Below are 13,437 nucleotides of genomic sequence, written 5' to 3' on the forward strand. Positions count from 1 at the left end.
TCTTCTACTGCGTACTGTGTATAATCCTCCAAAGAAGGAGTACACCCGAATAAAGAAAGATAACTCAATTTTATTTTTTCCTAGTATTGAGATACCTACTCAAGATATGTCTACATACTTCTGACTTTAGAAAGTTATATGTTTAGGAGGTTTTTTGAAACATGGGCAAAGTTAAGAGGGTCTTGGTAGCAGGATGGGTAGGGTGCTTTGGTCATCATTTTCTGTATTCTTTATTTCTAATACAAATTTTCATTATTTTGAAAATCTAAACACCCATTATTCTCTTTTCTTCATTTAATTACCCATTTTTTTTCTATTCTTTATTTTTTTTATTAAAAAAATATTTTCTCTATTTTGCAGTATATACAGACCATAAGTTAATTATAATGACAATAGTCATTATACAAGTCCCATTACTGCATTAGTCACTGTTTGGAGACATAAACATTCAAATAAAAACATACAATATGCTGTTTTGTGGAAAAAACAGTTGCTTTTGTTTTAATCTTTATTTTTATATTTTAATTTTTATACATATGAAATACTGACAAAGAAAACAAAAGTACACGTTTTTATCATGTATATAAACCCTATGCAATAACTACCTTAGTGTAACATGTTAAATGATGTACAGTGCAGGCTGAGTGCATAAAAATTTAATTTGAACATAGTTTCAATTTTGGTAGAAGAAATCAAGACTCTTGCTGGCTCTAAAGTTGGCTCCAAGTTTTCAAAACTGGCTACAAAATACAGCAGCTGGCGATTTTTCTGGCTCCAACTTTTATGGAGCCAGAGCAGCCCCTGATAATGCTGACACTGCCTAAAAGAGCATACCTTAGTCTGCCCTCTGCTACTTCCCATAGGTGAGATAAAAGCTGGAGTAAAGACTATAGTTCAATTTGAAAAAAAAAGCAAGATGTTTTCCTTACCTACATTTTTTTGGCGTATAGACTGTCCTACCTTTCAATGGTAAAAGTAAATTAAAAACATACTTTAAATATATTTCTGAAACCAACAAAACAAAAAGTAAAAAAGGTTTTATTAAGAATACATAATTAAGCATGTTCTTATCAACTGAAAAAAACATCATTTCACATTTGTAGACATAATTTATTAGTAATATTACCAAATAAACAAAGGTGCTTCTGATTTCTTTGTCTTTTAAACAAAAGGTTTGCTAAATTCTGACCACAAATGTCTTAATAATTGTTTTTAAATATGTTACTTCATATAAAATACAATCGTATAGATTAGACATAGGTCATAGCAAATATTGTATAGGTGATAAGTTATGAAGACTTGAAGTAATGAATGGGATAAAACTGTTAGTACTGTAAATAGGCAAAGCCAGTTTTTTATACATTTGTGGACAACCGTTTATAATTTAAACACTTATATAACAGCTAACTAAGTGTTGCTTATTTCACACCTGTCTTTTCCAGATGAAGCACTGGTGCTTGCAGATTCCACTTCAGTCATGGCTGTCAGCACAGAGAGGAACAGGCAAAGTGTGTGAGAGAATTTCGCGCCTTCTTCACAGAATGAACATCTGAGTGTGACGTATATGTGTTTACTCTCTAAAACAATAGTCTGTTTTGTTTTTTGAAAAAAAATACATATTTTGTTGGGTTTTTTTATTGAATTTTTTTAAGTTAAATATTTAGATTGTTTGCGAAATTTTGCCTTTTTTAAAACAAAGATCGAAGATTAGAACTCGTTTTTCCATGACGTACACAGCCTTTTTTGTTAGCGGCCATATTTGTCAACCTCGTGGGTCCGAAACGACCGAAAAAGTGCGTAATTTTACACTAGTTCCCTTTATCTTTCACCTTTTAATTTTTCATAGACAATAAGTTGAATGATTAAGACATTAATTTTTACCAAACTCTATGAGATCGTCTTGGAAATTGCATTGTATCGCCCTGCTTATTTCAAGCTGACAACTATATTCTTGTTTTGTATCTGACACAGATTTTCTTGTTGTTTATTTATAGTCCAAATGATAATGACACCTAGAAGACTATTTAAATCTATATATCTTGGCGACTTCAAGAAGGGAACTATGACATTCAAAATCGAAAATATCAGCAGAAGTGATTATTTTGACAGGTTTTATATGACTCACTAAGGGATATTGAAAATTCTAGAATATTTGCCCCTCTTTTTTTTTCTACAATGTATTGCTTCCTTATTGTAAAACACCACATAATGCTAAATAACTAATGATGTGACACAATCATGAAAGTACTAAGTCTAAGACAAATCTAATGCACTGTAAACATGAATAAAGATTGGGTAAATATGACTAGTTTGGACCCGTTACCCAAATAATTTGACGACTTTTGAATTTGTGTACTTTCTCATAAATTTCCTATGGCACAATGCTTATGTTATTATGCACAGTAAGAACCTATTGTTCGATGACGTTGTTTACACTGATAGTGATTGATCTCATATCAACTGGTATAACTCATTCGCCAAAAACAACGCGAGATCAGTGTATAGATCAGAGCTAATTTCCTAAAGCTTGTAGGTTAATACTTTGGTTGGCTTGCTTGCTTTGTGTGCTCAAGCATTGTAATTAAGATTGATATTTACAAACTATATAAATAGGCGGTGTTATACCTGTTTTTCCATTTTACTTAAATTTGATTACTTGATAATGTCCAATCAAATCTAAATATAATTTATACAGGTTTAACCCCGCCTATTTATATTGTTTGCAGATGTCGATCTTAATTACAATGCTTGAGCAAACGTGTATACAAACAAAGCAAAGAAATTAGCTCTAACAGACAAGTTGTCAATCATACTTTAAATTTTTTAATGGGACATTGCCTCAATGTCATTTAGAAAAAATATCAACATTTTTGTTGTTTCAAACAGTTATAAAAGCTGAATAATGAAATAATAAATCGCTGTTAGTACACTGAAGATGGGTTATGCATGCCCTACATGTAAGTGTGTTCAGTTATTAAAAGAAAAGAATGTCAACAATAAAAAGTGAAACAAAATTTTTTTTAACCAGTTATTGGGTAATCATTACCCCTCAAATTAGTCTGATTTTACTACAAAGCAGGCAAAGGATATATTCATTTTATCAGCGTAAGTTTAAACATATGAATTAGATGCTACAGGTCTTTACTCTGTTCAAATCTCATAAAGTCCTTGAAGAGAATGCAAAAGGTAAATAGCAAAAACTGAGGGAATCTCATTTAAGAACTACAGGAGCGTGATCTGATGGGTCCACATGGTAAGCATCTCATGCTACATGTATGCAGCATGCATGTTTCTCGTTTCTAGATTTTTATATAGATTAAACCGTTGGTTTTCCCGTTTGAATTGTTTTACACTAGTCATTTTTGGGGCCCTTTATAGCTTGCTGTTTGGTGTGAGCCAAGGCTCCGTGTTGAAGACCGTACTTTGACCTATAATGGTTTACTTTTTCAAATTGTGACTTGGATGGAGAGTTGTCTCATTGGCACTCGTACCACATCTTCTTATATCTATCATATAAAGCTGTTATAATTACATTCTGAAGGAAATGAAGCAGTATTGATTGATGCTGAAATTAGACTGTGGTACAACTGTGATGCAGCTAATCGTCAGACCTGTCGGACATAGGGGGCAGGATTTTAGAGGGTCCGGCAAATGACGTCTTTGTGTCAGACCCAATGACCGGCAAATATTTTTACTGTTTGGGGCCGTCAAAATTGAAATTTCTTTGGGTCCTGGTTACCTTGGCTTCAAAATCAATTATGTTGTTTAAAAGCATTGAAAACCAAAAGTACTAATGACACATTTATTGCCGGTAATAGGTAAACGTGCTGATGTAAATCGATTTCGATCTTCTCTGCTTTTATTAGCGTAAGTCATGTGATCATAATTATTTTCGTATTTCTCAGGACTTATCATTACACATAGCAATGAATAAAAACGAAAGTAAATTTCCGGTATAAATATTGAATAGAAGCATGTTTTCGGCTTCTTTTTGATAGCTGAGAGAGAATTCTGAGGATTACAAGACTCAGCATGTGTTATCAGGACGCGTCCCTCGGACACACGGTTCATGCTAAATGCATTACGGCGCATCCAGATCGCGAATACGGGACTTAACGAGAACATTGTTATTAAACGACAAACACAGGCTTCGTCTCCATATGACAAATCAGTGGTGCATGAATTAATTGAACAGTTGGAACAATAGATGGCCAAATCAATTATGTAGTTGAAAAGCATTGAAAACCAAACGTTCTATAATTTAAGGGACCACTAATGACAAGATTTATGTAAACTAAATTAAACAAAAAAAAGTATTATTTTAATTTTCTTAGAGCTTTTTTTTTCATTTTAGTAAATGTGTGAACACACCTATTCGTTTTGACGTAAATGTAGCTTGCCACTGTCTTTGTTTTTGATCTAAAGGTTCTTATGCCAATTAATAAGACAACCATCCATAAAGTTAATGAACAGTTGTCTTACTAAGTTGGCAAGTGTAGTACACCATTCTCGCTTATTTATTTGATGTTGCAGGATAATTTAAATTTAATGTGTCAGTCATTAAACCACCCCATGGTCATATCCTTATTTAACCTGGCTGTTCTAGTCAAGGTTTTAAGGCTTATCTTAATCCAACTGGTAACTAGTTATTTTTTTCAAAAAAAGTAGGTCTGGCAAACATTGATAGGACTGGCAAAACTGTCTCACATGCAGGACCCAATGTCTACAGGAAAAAAAAAATATCTGCATCTCTGCTGTCCCAGACACCTCTTGTTTTGCGTTATCTGATCACTCAATCTTTGTCTTAATACCCTACTTTTTTAACTTTTTTTTCATTGGACAAAACATTTCTCTTTTCAGAACACATTTTACAATGAATCCAGAAAAACTGAAGCAACTTCAAGAACAAGTGAGGATTGGTGGAAAGGTGAGTTAGGTTTTATACATAGAAAGAGGGATCAACTTTTACATTTGTAAGGCAACTTAATTAAGAATACTTACAAAATAAAATGTCCTATTTTCAAAGTTTATATTTGTATGTTCACAAAACAACATACATGTATAGTTAAGGTTCGTCAATCATTAAAAGGTATTGACAAATATGACTACTTTGATATGATACTGTTGTATTTTTCTCAGGAAGCAAGTATCAAGATTCATGTGAACATACCATTTGATGCATTATTTAACATGGATTTTTCTAGCATTCCACAAGGTCCGGTATTCGGACCCATTCCCAACAGCAAAACACCTACATTTTTCCAAATTTTGTGGGGAAAATTCCCAATTGATTACAAAACTCATTTTCATCTTTATTATTCAAGACAGAGATGTTTATTATGTTCAACCGCTAGCTTTATGCTGAGAATTGCCAACAAGTAATGTGTAAATCCCAGTTGAAACATAATGACTGACAAAAAACAACATTGACAAACAATGGCTGCGAAAACACAGGAAGTGAAGAAAATTACAAAACCAGATCAAATTCCGCAAACGGATAAGGCTATAATTCCGGGTTTGCAGATAAAATACAATAAATAAACAAAAAAATGATTTGTATAGTTCTTATTATATAAATCCTTGAAATAAATAAATTTAAAAAATTCAAGAATGTGACAGCTATGAAATAACAACCCTGAAATTGAAACCTAAAGATATATGAAAAAAGAAACAGGATATATTTTATACAGAAAAATATTTGAGTTCACAAATTTTCATGTAAAAATAAAATAAAATGTGACAATACTTGTCTTTTTCACCAAAAAAACAGAACAGAAAATTGAATTATTAATAGCATTCATGTAGTTTCTTACTTTATTTTCACCATGTTCACCAAAAAAGAAATTTTTTATTGAACTAAACACACTAAAACTAGCATTTGGTATATAGGTTGTTTTTCCCAATTTCACTGAAAACCGTGTTAAAAAATTCCCAAAACTGGCCAGGGTCCTTTTTCCCAAAATACCTAGATAAACCCCTGTTTAAGTCGTCACTTATTAACTTCCTGTTCATGCTGTTTAGGCAATGGTTTTTTAATTTGTTGGTTTACAGATTTTTTACATGATAAAGTTGGGTCGGTCGGTGAAAAAATATCTTGCAAGACATAAATATGTATAAAATAAATATATTTCAGCTTAGTAATAATTTTTTTGGTATGCTATTTTGTCATCATTTCTTAAAATTTATTGTTAAATATTATTGCTCAGCTATTTTTAACATACAATGCATGCCATTGTTATATTATTTTGTAAAAAGGGAGTTATGTCCACAGACAAACAGGAAAATAAATGGTCATTCACGAATGAGAAAAACAGCCACACATTGCTTTTAATCTACTTTCAGGAAACATGATATACTTAGCTCCAAGCATGAAAACACGTAAAATAAAAATTGCAAACACGCCGCCAGAAAATAAAACTTTACCATCCGTGTCAAAAACGAAGTAGACTCATCCACGGGAAATGAGGATATCAGTTACATGCTTTGTTAGGCAATCCTGTTTTTGATATAAAAAATAAACACATTTCTTTCAATCTATGAAACAAAAAAAATGCAAATTGTTTGTAGATATCTCTTACTTTTAACTTGACTTCTTTCATGTTTGGATCTATGAGATGAAGAATCTCATGAAATTATGACAAAAAAGGTAATCAAACTTTTTGTAATTGGGTTTTAACATAGGTTTTGTTCCACAAAATTATTTGCGCAAACAACATTTCAACATCAGTCATGATTGTCTATTTTTAGAAACACAAACTATTGGATAATTTTTATGCCCCCGCCCAAGCAGTGGGGTATTAAGTTTTACCCTAGTCCGTCTGTACTTACGTCCCAAAATTGGTTTCCGTTCTCTAACTTGAATTTGCCTCAACCAAATGTTATGAAACTTATACACAATGCTTATTCCCACAAAACACAGATCAAGTTTGAATTTTGGTGGCGTCACTTTAACCGTTCTAGAGTTATGCCCCTTAATAAATGAAAAAATTGCAAAATTTTTAGTTTCCGTTCTCTAACTTAAGTTTGCCTCAACCAAATGTTATGAAACTTATACACAATGCTTATTACCACAAAACACAGATCAAGTTTGAATTTTGGTGGCGTCACTTTAACCGTTCTAGAGTTATGGCCCTTTATAAATGGAAAAATTGCAAAATTTTTATTTTCTTCTAAATATCAATTATTTTTAAAATTGGAGTTATCTTCCTGTGTCCATGATTATAGTTGAATTTACTTAAATCAATGCTTTATACAATGCAATGTTTAATTTTGACTTCCACTGATAAAACACAGATCAAGTTGAATTTGGGTAGTGTCACTTTAACCATTATTGAGTTATGCCCCTTTATAAATCGAAAGATTGCAAAAAAAATTTTCCATTCTGTAACTTAAGTTTGCCTCAACCAAACATTATGAAACCTATACACAATTTTCATTACCACAAAACTAAGATCAAGTACAAATTTTTTTTTTCCATTTTTTAACTTTAGTGTGCCTCAACCAAATGTTATGAAACTTATACACAATGCTTATTACTACATTATACAGATTATGTACGAAATTTGGTGGCGACACTTTTACCATTCTTGAGTTATGTCTCTTTATAAACATAAAAATTGATGAATTTTTTGTTTCCGTTCTCTAACTTTAGTTTGTCTCAACCAAATGTTATAAAACTTATACCATAAATATAATAGCCATAGATAAAGTACTGGACCCACATCAAAAGCAGATGATATTTGCCGAAATTTTATCACCCTCTTATTATATACTTGTCACGCTTGGTGTTAATTAGCCTTCGTTGGCAATTGCTTTCGATCGATATCTAATAAATTGTGAATCAGGAGACTTTTAATGACACGAATGTGCTACATAATGACTTTTAACCATATTAAAAAACGACTTTTTTTTTAACTCTGCCAGGTCCAAAGCTCGTATAAAATAGAAAATATTACCGGTAAAAGCGAAATGTCCTATGAACTGAAGCGCAAATGTCCATTTAAAAAAGCACAAACGTCCTATGTAAAAGCGCAAACGTCCCACGCCGGAAGGGATATATAGCTGTATTTATAGTACAAATCACACCTCTAACACAATTGTAAGAAGGAAGGGAAAAAAACATGAATGACACAGGACAAAACTCCTGTATTTTCATTTTATCATAGACATTATAACGCTTAATCTATATATTGTTTACTTTAAAAATGAAATCGACAATCAGATTATACCACCATCTATTTAATAGCAAAACAAGCACAAAAATGATAAGCGGAAAGGTATATAGAAGAAACAAATTCAGAGACATAATTTTGCTATTTCCATATTATTTAATGTATTCAGTGTGTCCACTACATACGTTTTCTTCACCAAACAGTGTTTAATTAGTGTATAATGTATTCCTTTTTTCTCTTTATTTTCTAAAACTTCTTGTTACGACAGAAAGTTTCAACACTTGTAAAATCATTTTTCTTTTCTAAAAAAATAATAATTTCTTCTTTCTGGCATAAAATATGATTACACTATTTTGAATCTCGATAAAAAAGAAATTTCTTTAACTCGCCATAGAAAAATTCGACCAGGTTCGACCTCTTAACCACGTATACCATCAGTAAACGATATGTCTCCTTTTGTCAATCATACAGGTCTTATTTCCCGAGTGCAACCGATGCAAGTGCTATGACAATTTAATTTTACATGCCTGTTAAGTCCATTTTCCATGATTTCTCTATTTTATTATTTCAACAACAGCATAACCTTTTCATTAGTTGACCGATTTTCTCCAAATAAATTACAATCCGAACAACTTTTACAACCAGATGCTTTTTATTGCTTCCGTGTCACGGCATATTATTACTTGAGACAGGTAACGCATATTAATTATCGGTTGATAAGACGAGTGCCCGATAATTTAAATATAATTATGATAAGTAATTAGTCTATTGGGAGGATGTCGGCAAATATCATCTACATCATAGGCCACTACGCGCAGTGCCGTGCTTTTGATATTTCAAAGGAAACTACATGGGGCTCAGTGTGACAAATTCTGAGTACTTTATCTATGGCTATTATATCTATGCTTATACACATCCTTCTAGAGTTATGCGTGTTTACAAATAGAGGAAAAATTGCTGAATTTTTAGTTTCTGTTCTCTACTTAAGTTAGCCTCAACCAAATGTTGAGACTTACACACAATGCTTATTACCACTCAGATCAAGTTCAAATTTGGGTAGCGTCACTTTTACCATTCTTCAGTTATGTTCCTTTATAACTATATGATATGCAAGATGGGGCATCATCTGTGTCCACATGGACACTATCCACATTTATTAATATCTGAAATGAGAAAAAATAGTCCCCCCCCCCCTAAATTCTTATTTAACCCCCCCCCCCCCAATTTTTTTTCACCTCTCTCTTTCCCTAATGCCAAAAAAAAATCATTCCCTCAAGATATAGTCATAATCTCAATTCAAATTTTAATAAATTTGCAACCATAATTACCCTTTTAAATACATCATACAAGTCTTAAAATATAAAATGACATACATAGTCATGGCTAAAATTAAAATTAATTAATAGTAACTTTTGAAAATAAAATACCAGCTAATCACCTCAAGACAATCATCATTTCTTAATACATAATTTACAAGCAGTGTAAGGGAGGTAATCAAACATTGTTGTTTTAAATTGGGATTGGATTACCTCCCTTAGACTGCTTTAAATTGTCTTAATTGTCCTTTAACCAGAATAAAACTTGTTTTTCCCCCTTTTTTATATGCCCGTTTACGGGACGTATTATGGTATACTGTTGTACGTCCGTCTGTCCGTCCGTCCGTCGTCAACATGTCGGACATTAACTCAAAAAAGCTTTAACCAATTTGCATAAAACTTTGGTGAATTGTTTATATCTATTGAGGTGAGCTGAGCTCCCTTTCGTTTTTTATAAATTTTAGATTTTACGTTTCCGAGTTATGGGGTTTTATTCATTAAAAAAAGGGGGATTTTCCAGTTTTCAGACAATAACTCAAGAATGCTTTCACCAACATGCAAGAAATTTTGGTTGATTGTTTATATCTATTGACATGAGCTCCCTTTGGATTTTTATAAATTTTAGATTTTATGTTTCTGAGTTATGGGGATTTATTCGTACAAAAAAGGGGGATTTTCCAGTTTTCGGACAATAACTCAAAAATGCTTTCAGCAGTTCTCATGAAACTTTGATGAATTGTTGATATCTATTGATGTAAGCTCCCTTTAGAATTTTATAAATTTTAGATTTTACATTTCCGAATTATGGGGTTTATTCATTAAAAAATGGGGGATTTTCCATTTTTCAGACAATAACTCAAAAATGCTTTCAGCAATTCATATGAAACTTTGGTGAACTGTTTATATCTATTGATGTAAGCTCCCTTTAGAATTTTATAAATTTTATTTGTTTATAGTCTGACAACAGATTTACTAAGTATTGCGCAACAGCACAGTGTATTGCACAACAGCAAGAAATCTTTAATTGAATATAAATTCAATTCATATAACCAACTTCAAGTTCTTTGACTAAATTTATTCAGAAACCTATAATACATGTATGTCAAATATTGAATTACAATCCAAATTCAGACCTGTATCAAGCTTGAATATTGTGTCCATTTTTGCCCCAACTGTTCAGGGTTAGACCTCTGTGGGCGAATCCAGCTGCGCTCAGGGAAGCAGTTTATTGCCTCTAATTCCTAAATGGTTTGAGCCATAACCACCCATAGTCAATCCTAACCATCCCTTTGTTGTATGGAAACTTGTGGTATAATTTCAGAGAGATTCATACACTTTAACACAAGTTATTGTCTGGAAACTACAAAAATACTTATTTGGGCCCCTTTTTTGGCCCCTTATTCCTGAACAGTTGGGACCATAACCCCCAAAATCAATCCCAACCTTCCTTTAGTGGTTATAAACCTTGTGTTAAAATTTTATTGATTTCTATTTACTTATACTAAAGTTATTATCCGGAAAACCATCTGTCTTCGGACGACGCTGACAACAACGACAACGTGATACCAATATACGACCAAAATTTTTTTAATTTTTGTGGTTGTATAAAAATTGCTGAATTTTTATACGCCCGTTTACGGGACGTATTATGGTATACCTCTGTCCGTCTGTCCGTCCGTCAGTCTGTCAGTCTGTCTGTCTGTCCGTCCGTCTGTCCGTCCGTCGTCAACATGTCGGACATTAACTCAAAAACGCTTTAACCAATTTGCATAAAACTTTGGTGAATTGTTTATAACTATTGACGTGAGCTCCCTTTCGTTTTTTATAAATTTTAGATTTTACGTTTCCGAGTTATGGGGTTTTATTCATGAAAAAATGGGTGATTTTTCAAGTTTTCGGACAATAACTCAAGAATCTTTTCACCAACTTGCAAGAAATTGTGGTGAATTGTTTATATCTATTGACATGAGCTCTCTTTCGATTTTTATATATTTTAGATATCATGTTTCCGAGTTACAGGGTTTTATTCATAAAAAAAGGGGGATTTTCCAGTTTTTGGACAAAAAAACAAAAATGCTTTTAGCAGTTCTTATGAAACTTTGGTGAATTGTTTATATCTATTGATGTAAGCTCCGTTTAGAATTTTATAAACTTTACATTTTACATTTCTGAGTTATGGGGTTTTATTCATTAAAAAAGGGGGGATTTTCCAGTTTTCGGACAATAACTCAAAAATGCTGTCAGCAATTCTCATGAAACTTTGGTGAATTGTTTATATCTATTGATGTAAGCTCCCATTACATTTTCATAAATTTCTAATATGACATTGAGAACTAATTGAACTTTATTTGTCTATTATAGTCTGACAACAGATTTACTAAGTATTGCGCAACAGCACAGTGTATTGCACAACAGCAAGAAATCTTTAATTGAATATAAATTCAATTCATATAACCAATTTCAAGTTCTTTGACTACATTTATTCAGAAACCTATAATATGTCAAATATTTAATTACAATCCAAATTCAGACCTGTATCAAGCTTGAATATTGTGTCCATTTTTGCCCCAACTGTTCAGGGTTGGACCTCTGCGGGCGTATCCAGCTGCGCTCAGCGAAGCAGTTTATTAGTTTCTGTTCTCTACTTAAGTTAGCCTCAACCAAATGTTATGAGACTTGCACACAATGCTTATTACCACAAAACTCAGATCAGTTCAAATTTGGGTAGCGTCACTTTTACCGTTCTTCAGTTATGTCCCTTTATAACGATATGCTATGCAAGCGGGGGCATCACATGTGGACACTATCCATATTTATTTATTTTTATTTTTTAGAAAATGTGTAATAATTTCTGTTAATATTTAACATGCTAAAATAATGCATTTAATTTCATGGAAATGCTGCTAAGCAGATATTTTTATTTATGCATTTCAGGGATAATGTATTTATGATGGTCAGCGTGAATTAAAAAGCATGAAATGTCCATATTTTTTTTCTTCTGAAATTCGGAAAACTAGGGTTGTAAACCAAAAAAATAAAATAGCCTTGCCTTACTGAATTCGTTTATATTCTAATACATAATGACCAAGACTCTAGTGGATAGTTGCAATCATACCATATCTTATTTTAATATGTGTGAAATTTTCATCCAATTTTTCTCAGGAACTATGAATTAGAACCCCTGACTATATATGTGAGCATGCTGTATCGTGAGAAGCATTTTTTCCATTGCCCATCAACGCTTTGTTAACTAAATACTTATAGTGGTGGTATCATTACAAACCATCTTTTAATTTCAGGGAACTGCCCGAAGGAAGAAGAAGGTTGTCCACAGAACTGCTACCACAGATGGTAAAAAAGTACAGACCACATTAAAGAAACTTTCTGTTAGCAATATACCAGGCATTGAAGAGGTTTGTTTCTATTGAGTTGAATTGAAATACATGTGGAGTAAATTTCACTGATACAACAAGAAGAAACAACAGATATTTATAGGTCAATATACAGTCTTCGACATAATCAAGTATTTATTGCGTTCCCAGTCAGGAAAGACCTTAGAAAATAACAAAAATGCAGGAAAAGGTCAAATTTGTTTTAAGTTTTTAAAGTAATACTTGAATGGTTTCCAATGGGAAAATAAGGAGATGTGGTATGATTGTCAGAGATATTACCAGAGACCAAATGACAAGGATGTAAACAAATACACAGCCCTCTATTAAGTCTACTGAAATGGTCGCCTGGGCGACTTTAAAAGCTAATTGGCGACCAAAAATTCATAACTGGTCGCCATTTAGGCTATTAGAATATTGAAAATCTGGCGACCGTAAATTTTCGGAAAGTTTGCCCTGATCAGAGTCGGGTGTTAAATAATTGTCTGAGCGCTTGACAGTAACACAATTTTTTACTGTATTTCAAGCGCCTTTTAGATTTAAGCTTGATCTTGTCAGTGC

The 13,437-nt window shown here is 32.5% G+C and overlaps 2 protein-coding genes across 8 annotated transcripts in view; one reads left to right on the forward strand and one right to left on the reverse strand.

Moving 5' to 3' along the window:
- The window catches only part of LOC127735257 (histone-binding protein N1/N2-like), a 34,419-nt gene extending 32,845 nt beyond the window's left edge, over positions 1-1,574 (reverse strand). For all 4 annotated transcript variants that reach the window (XM_052245403.1, XM_052245395.1, XM_052245385.1 and 1 more), the window contains exon 1: positions 1,430-1,574. In XM_052245403.1, the coding sequence (XP_052101363.1) occupies positions 1,430-1,479 (50 nt within the window). In that variant the 5' untranslated portion in view covers positions 1,480-1,574. The remainder of the gene's footprint in view (positions 1-1,429) is intronic.
- Positions 1,575-1,728: 154 nt separating this feature from the next.
- The window catches only part of LOC127735389 (transcription factor BTF3 homolog 4-like), a 198,597-nt gene continuing 186,888 nt past the window's right edge, over positions 1,729-13,437 (forward strand). For 3 of the 4 annotated variants that reach the window (XM_052245574.1, XM_052245564.1, XM_052245555.1), the window contains exons 1-2: positions 4,861-4,927; positions 12,787-12,900. In XM_052245574.1, the coding sequence (XP_052101534.1) occupies positions 4,874-4,927; positions 12,787-12,900 (168 nt within the window). In that variant the 5' untranslated portion in view covers positions 4,861-4,873. Of the gene's footprint in view, positions 1,794-4,860; positions 4,928-12,786; positions 12,901-13,437 lie in introns of those variants that run through there. The other variant, XM_052245580.1, reaches the window with a different exon arrangement.

This window comes from Mytilus californianus, unplaced genomic scaffold (assembly GCF_021869535.1).
Source record: "Mytilus californianus isolate M0D057914Y unplaced genomic scaffold, xbMytCali1.0.p SCAF_1, whole genome shotgun sequence".
Taxonomy (NCBI): Eukaryota; Metazoa; Mollusca; class Bivalvia; order Mytilida; family Mytilidae; genus Mytilus; species Mytilus californianus.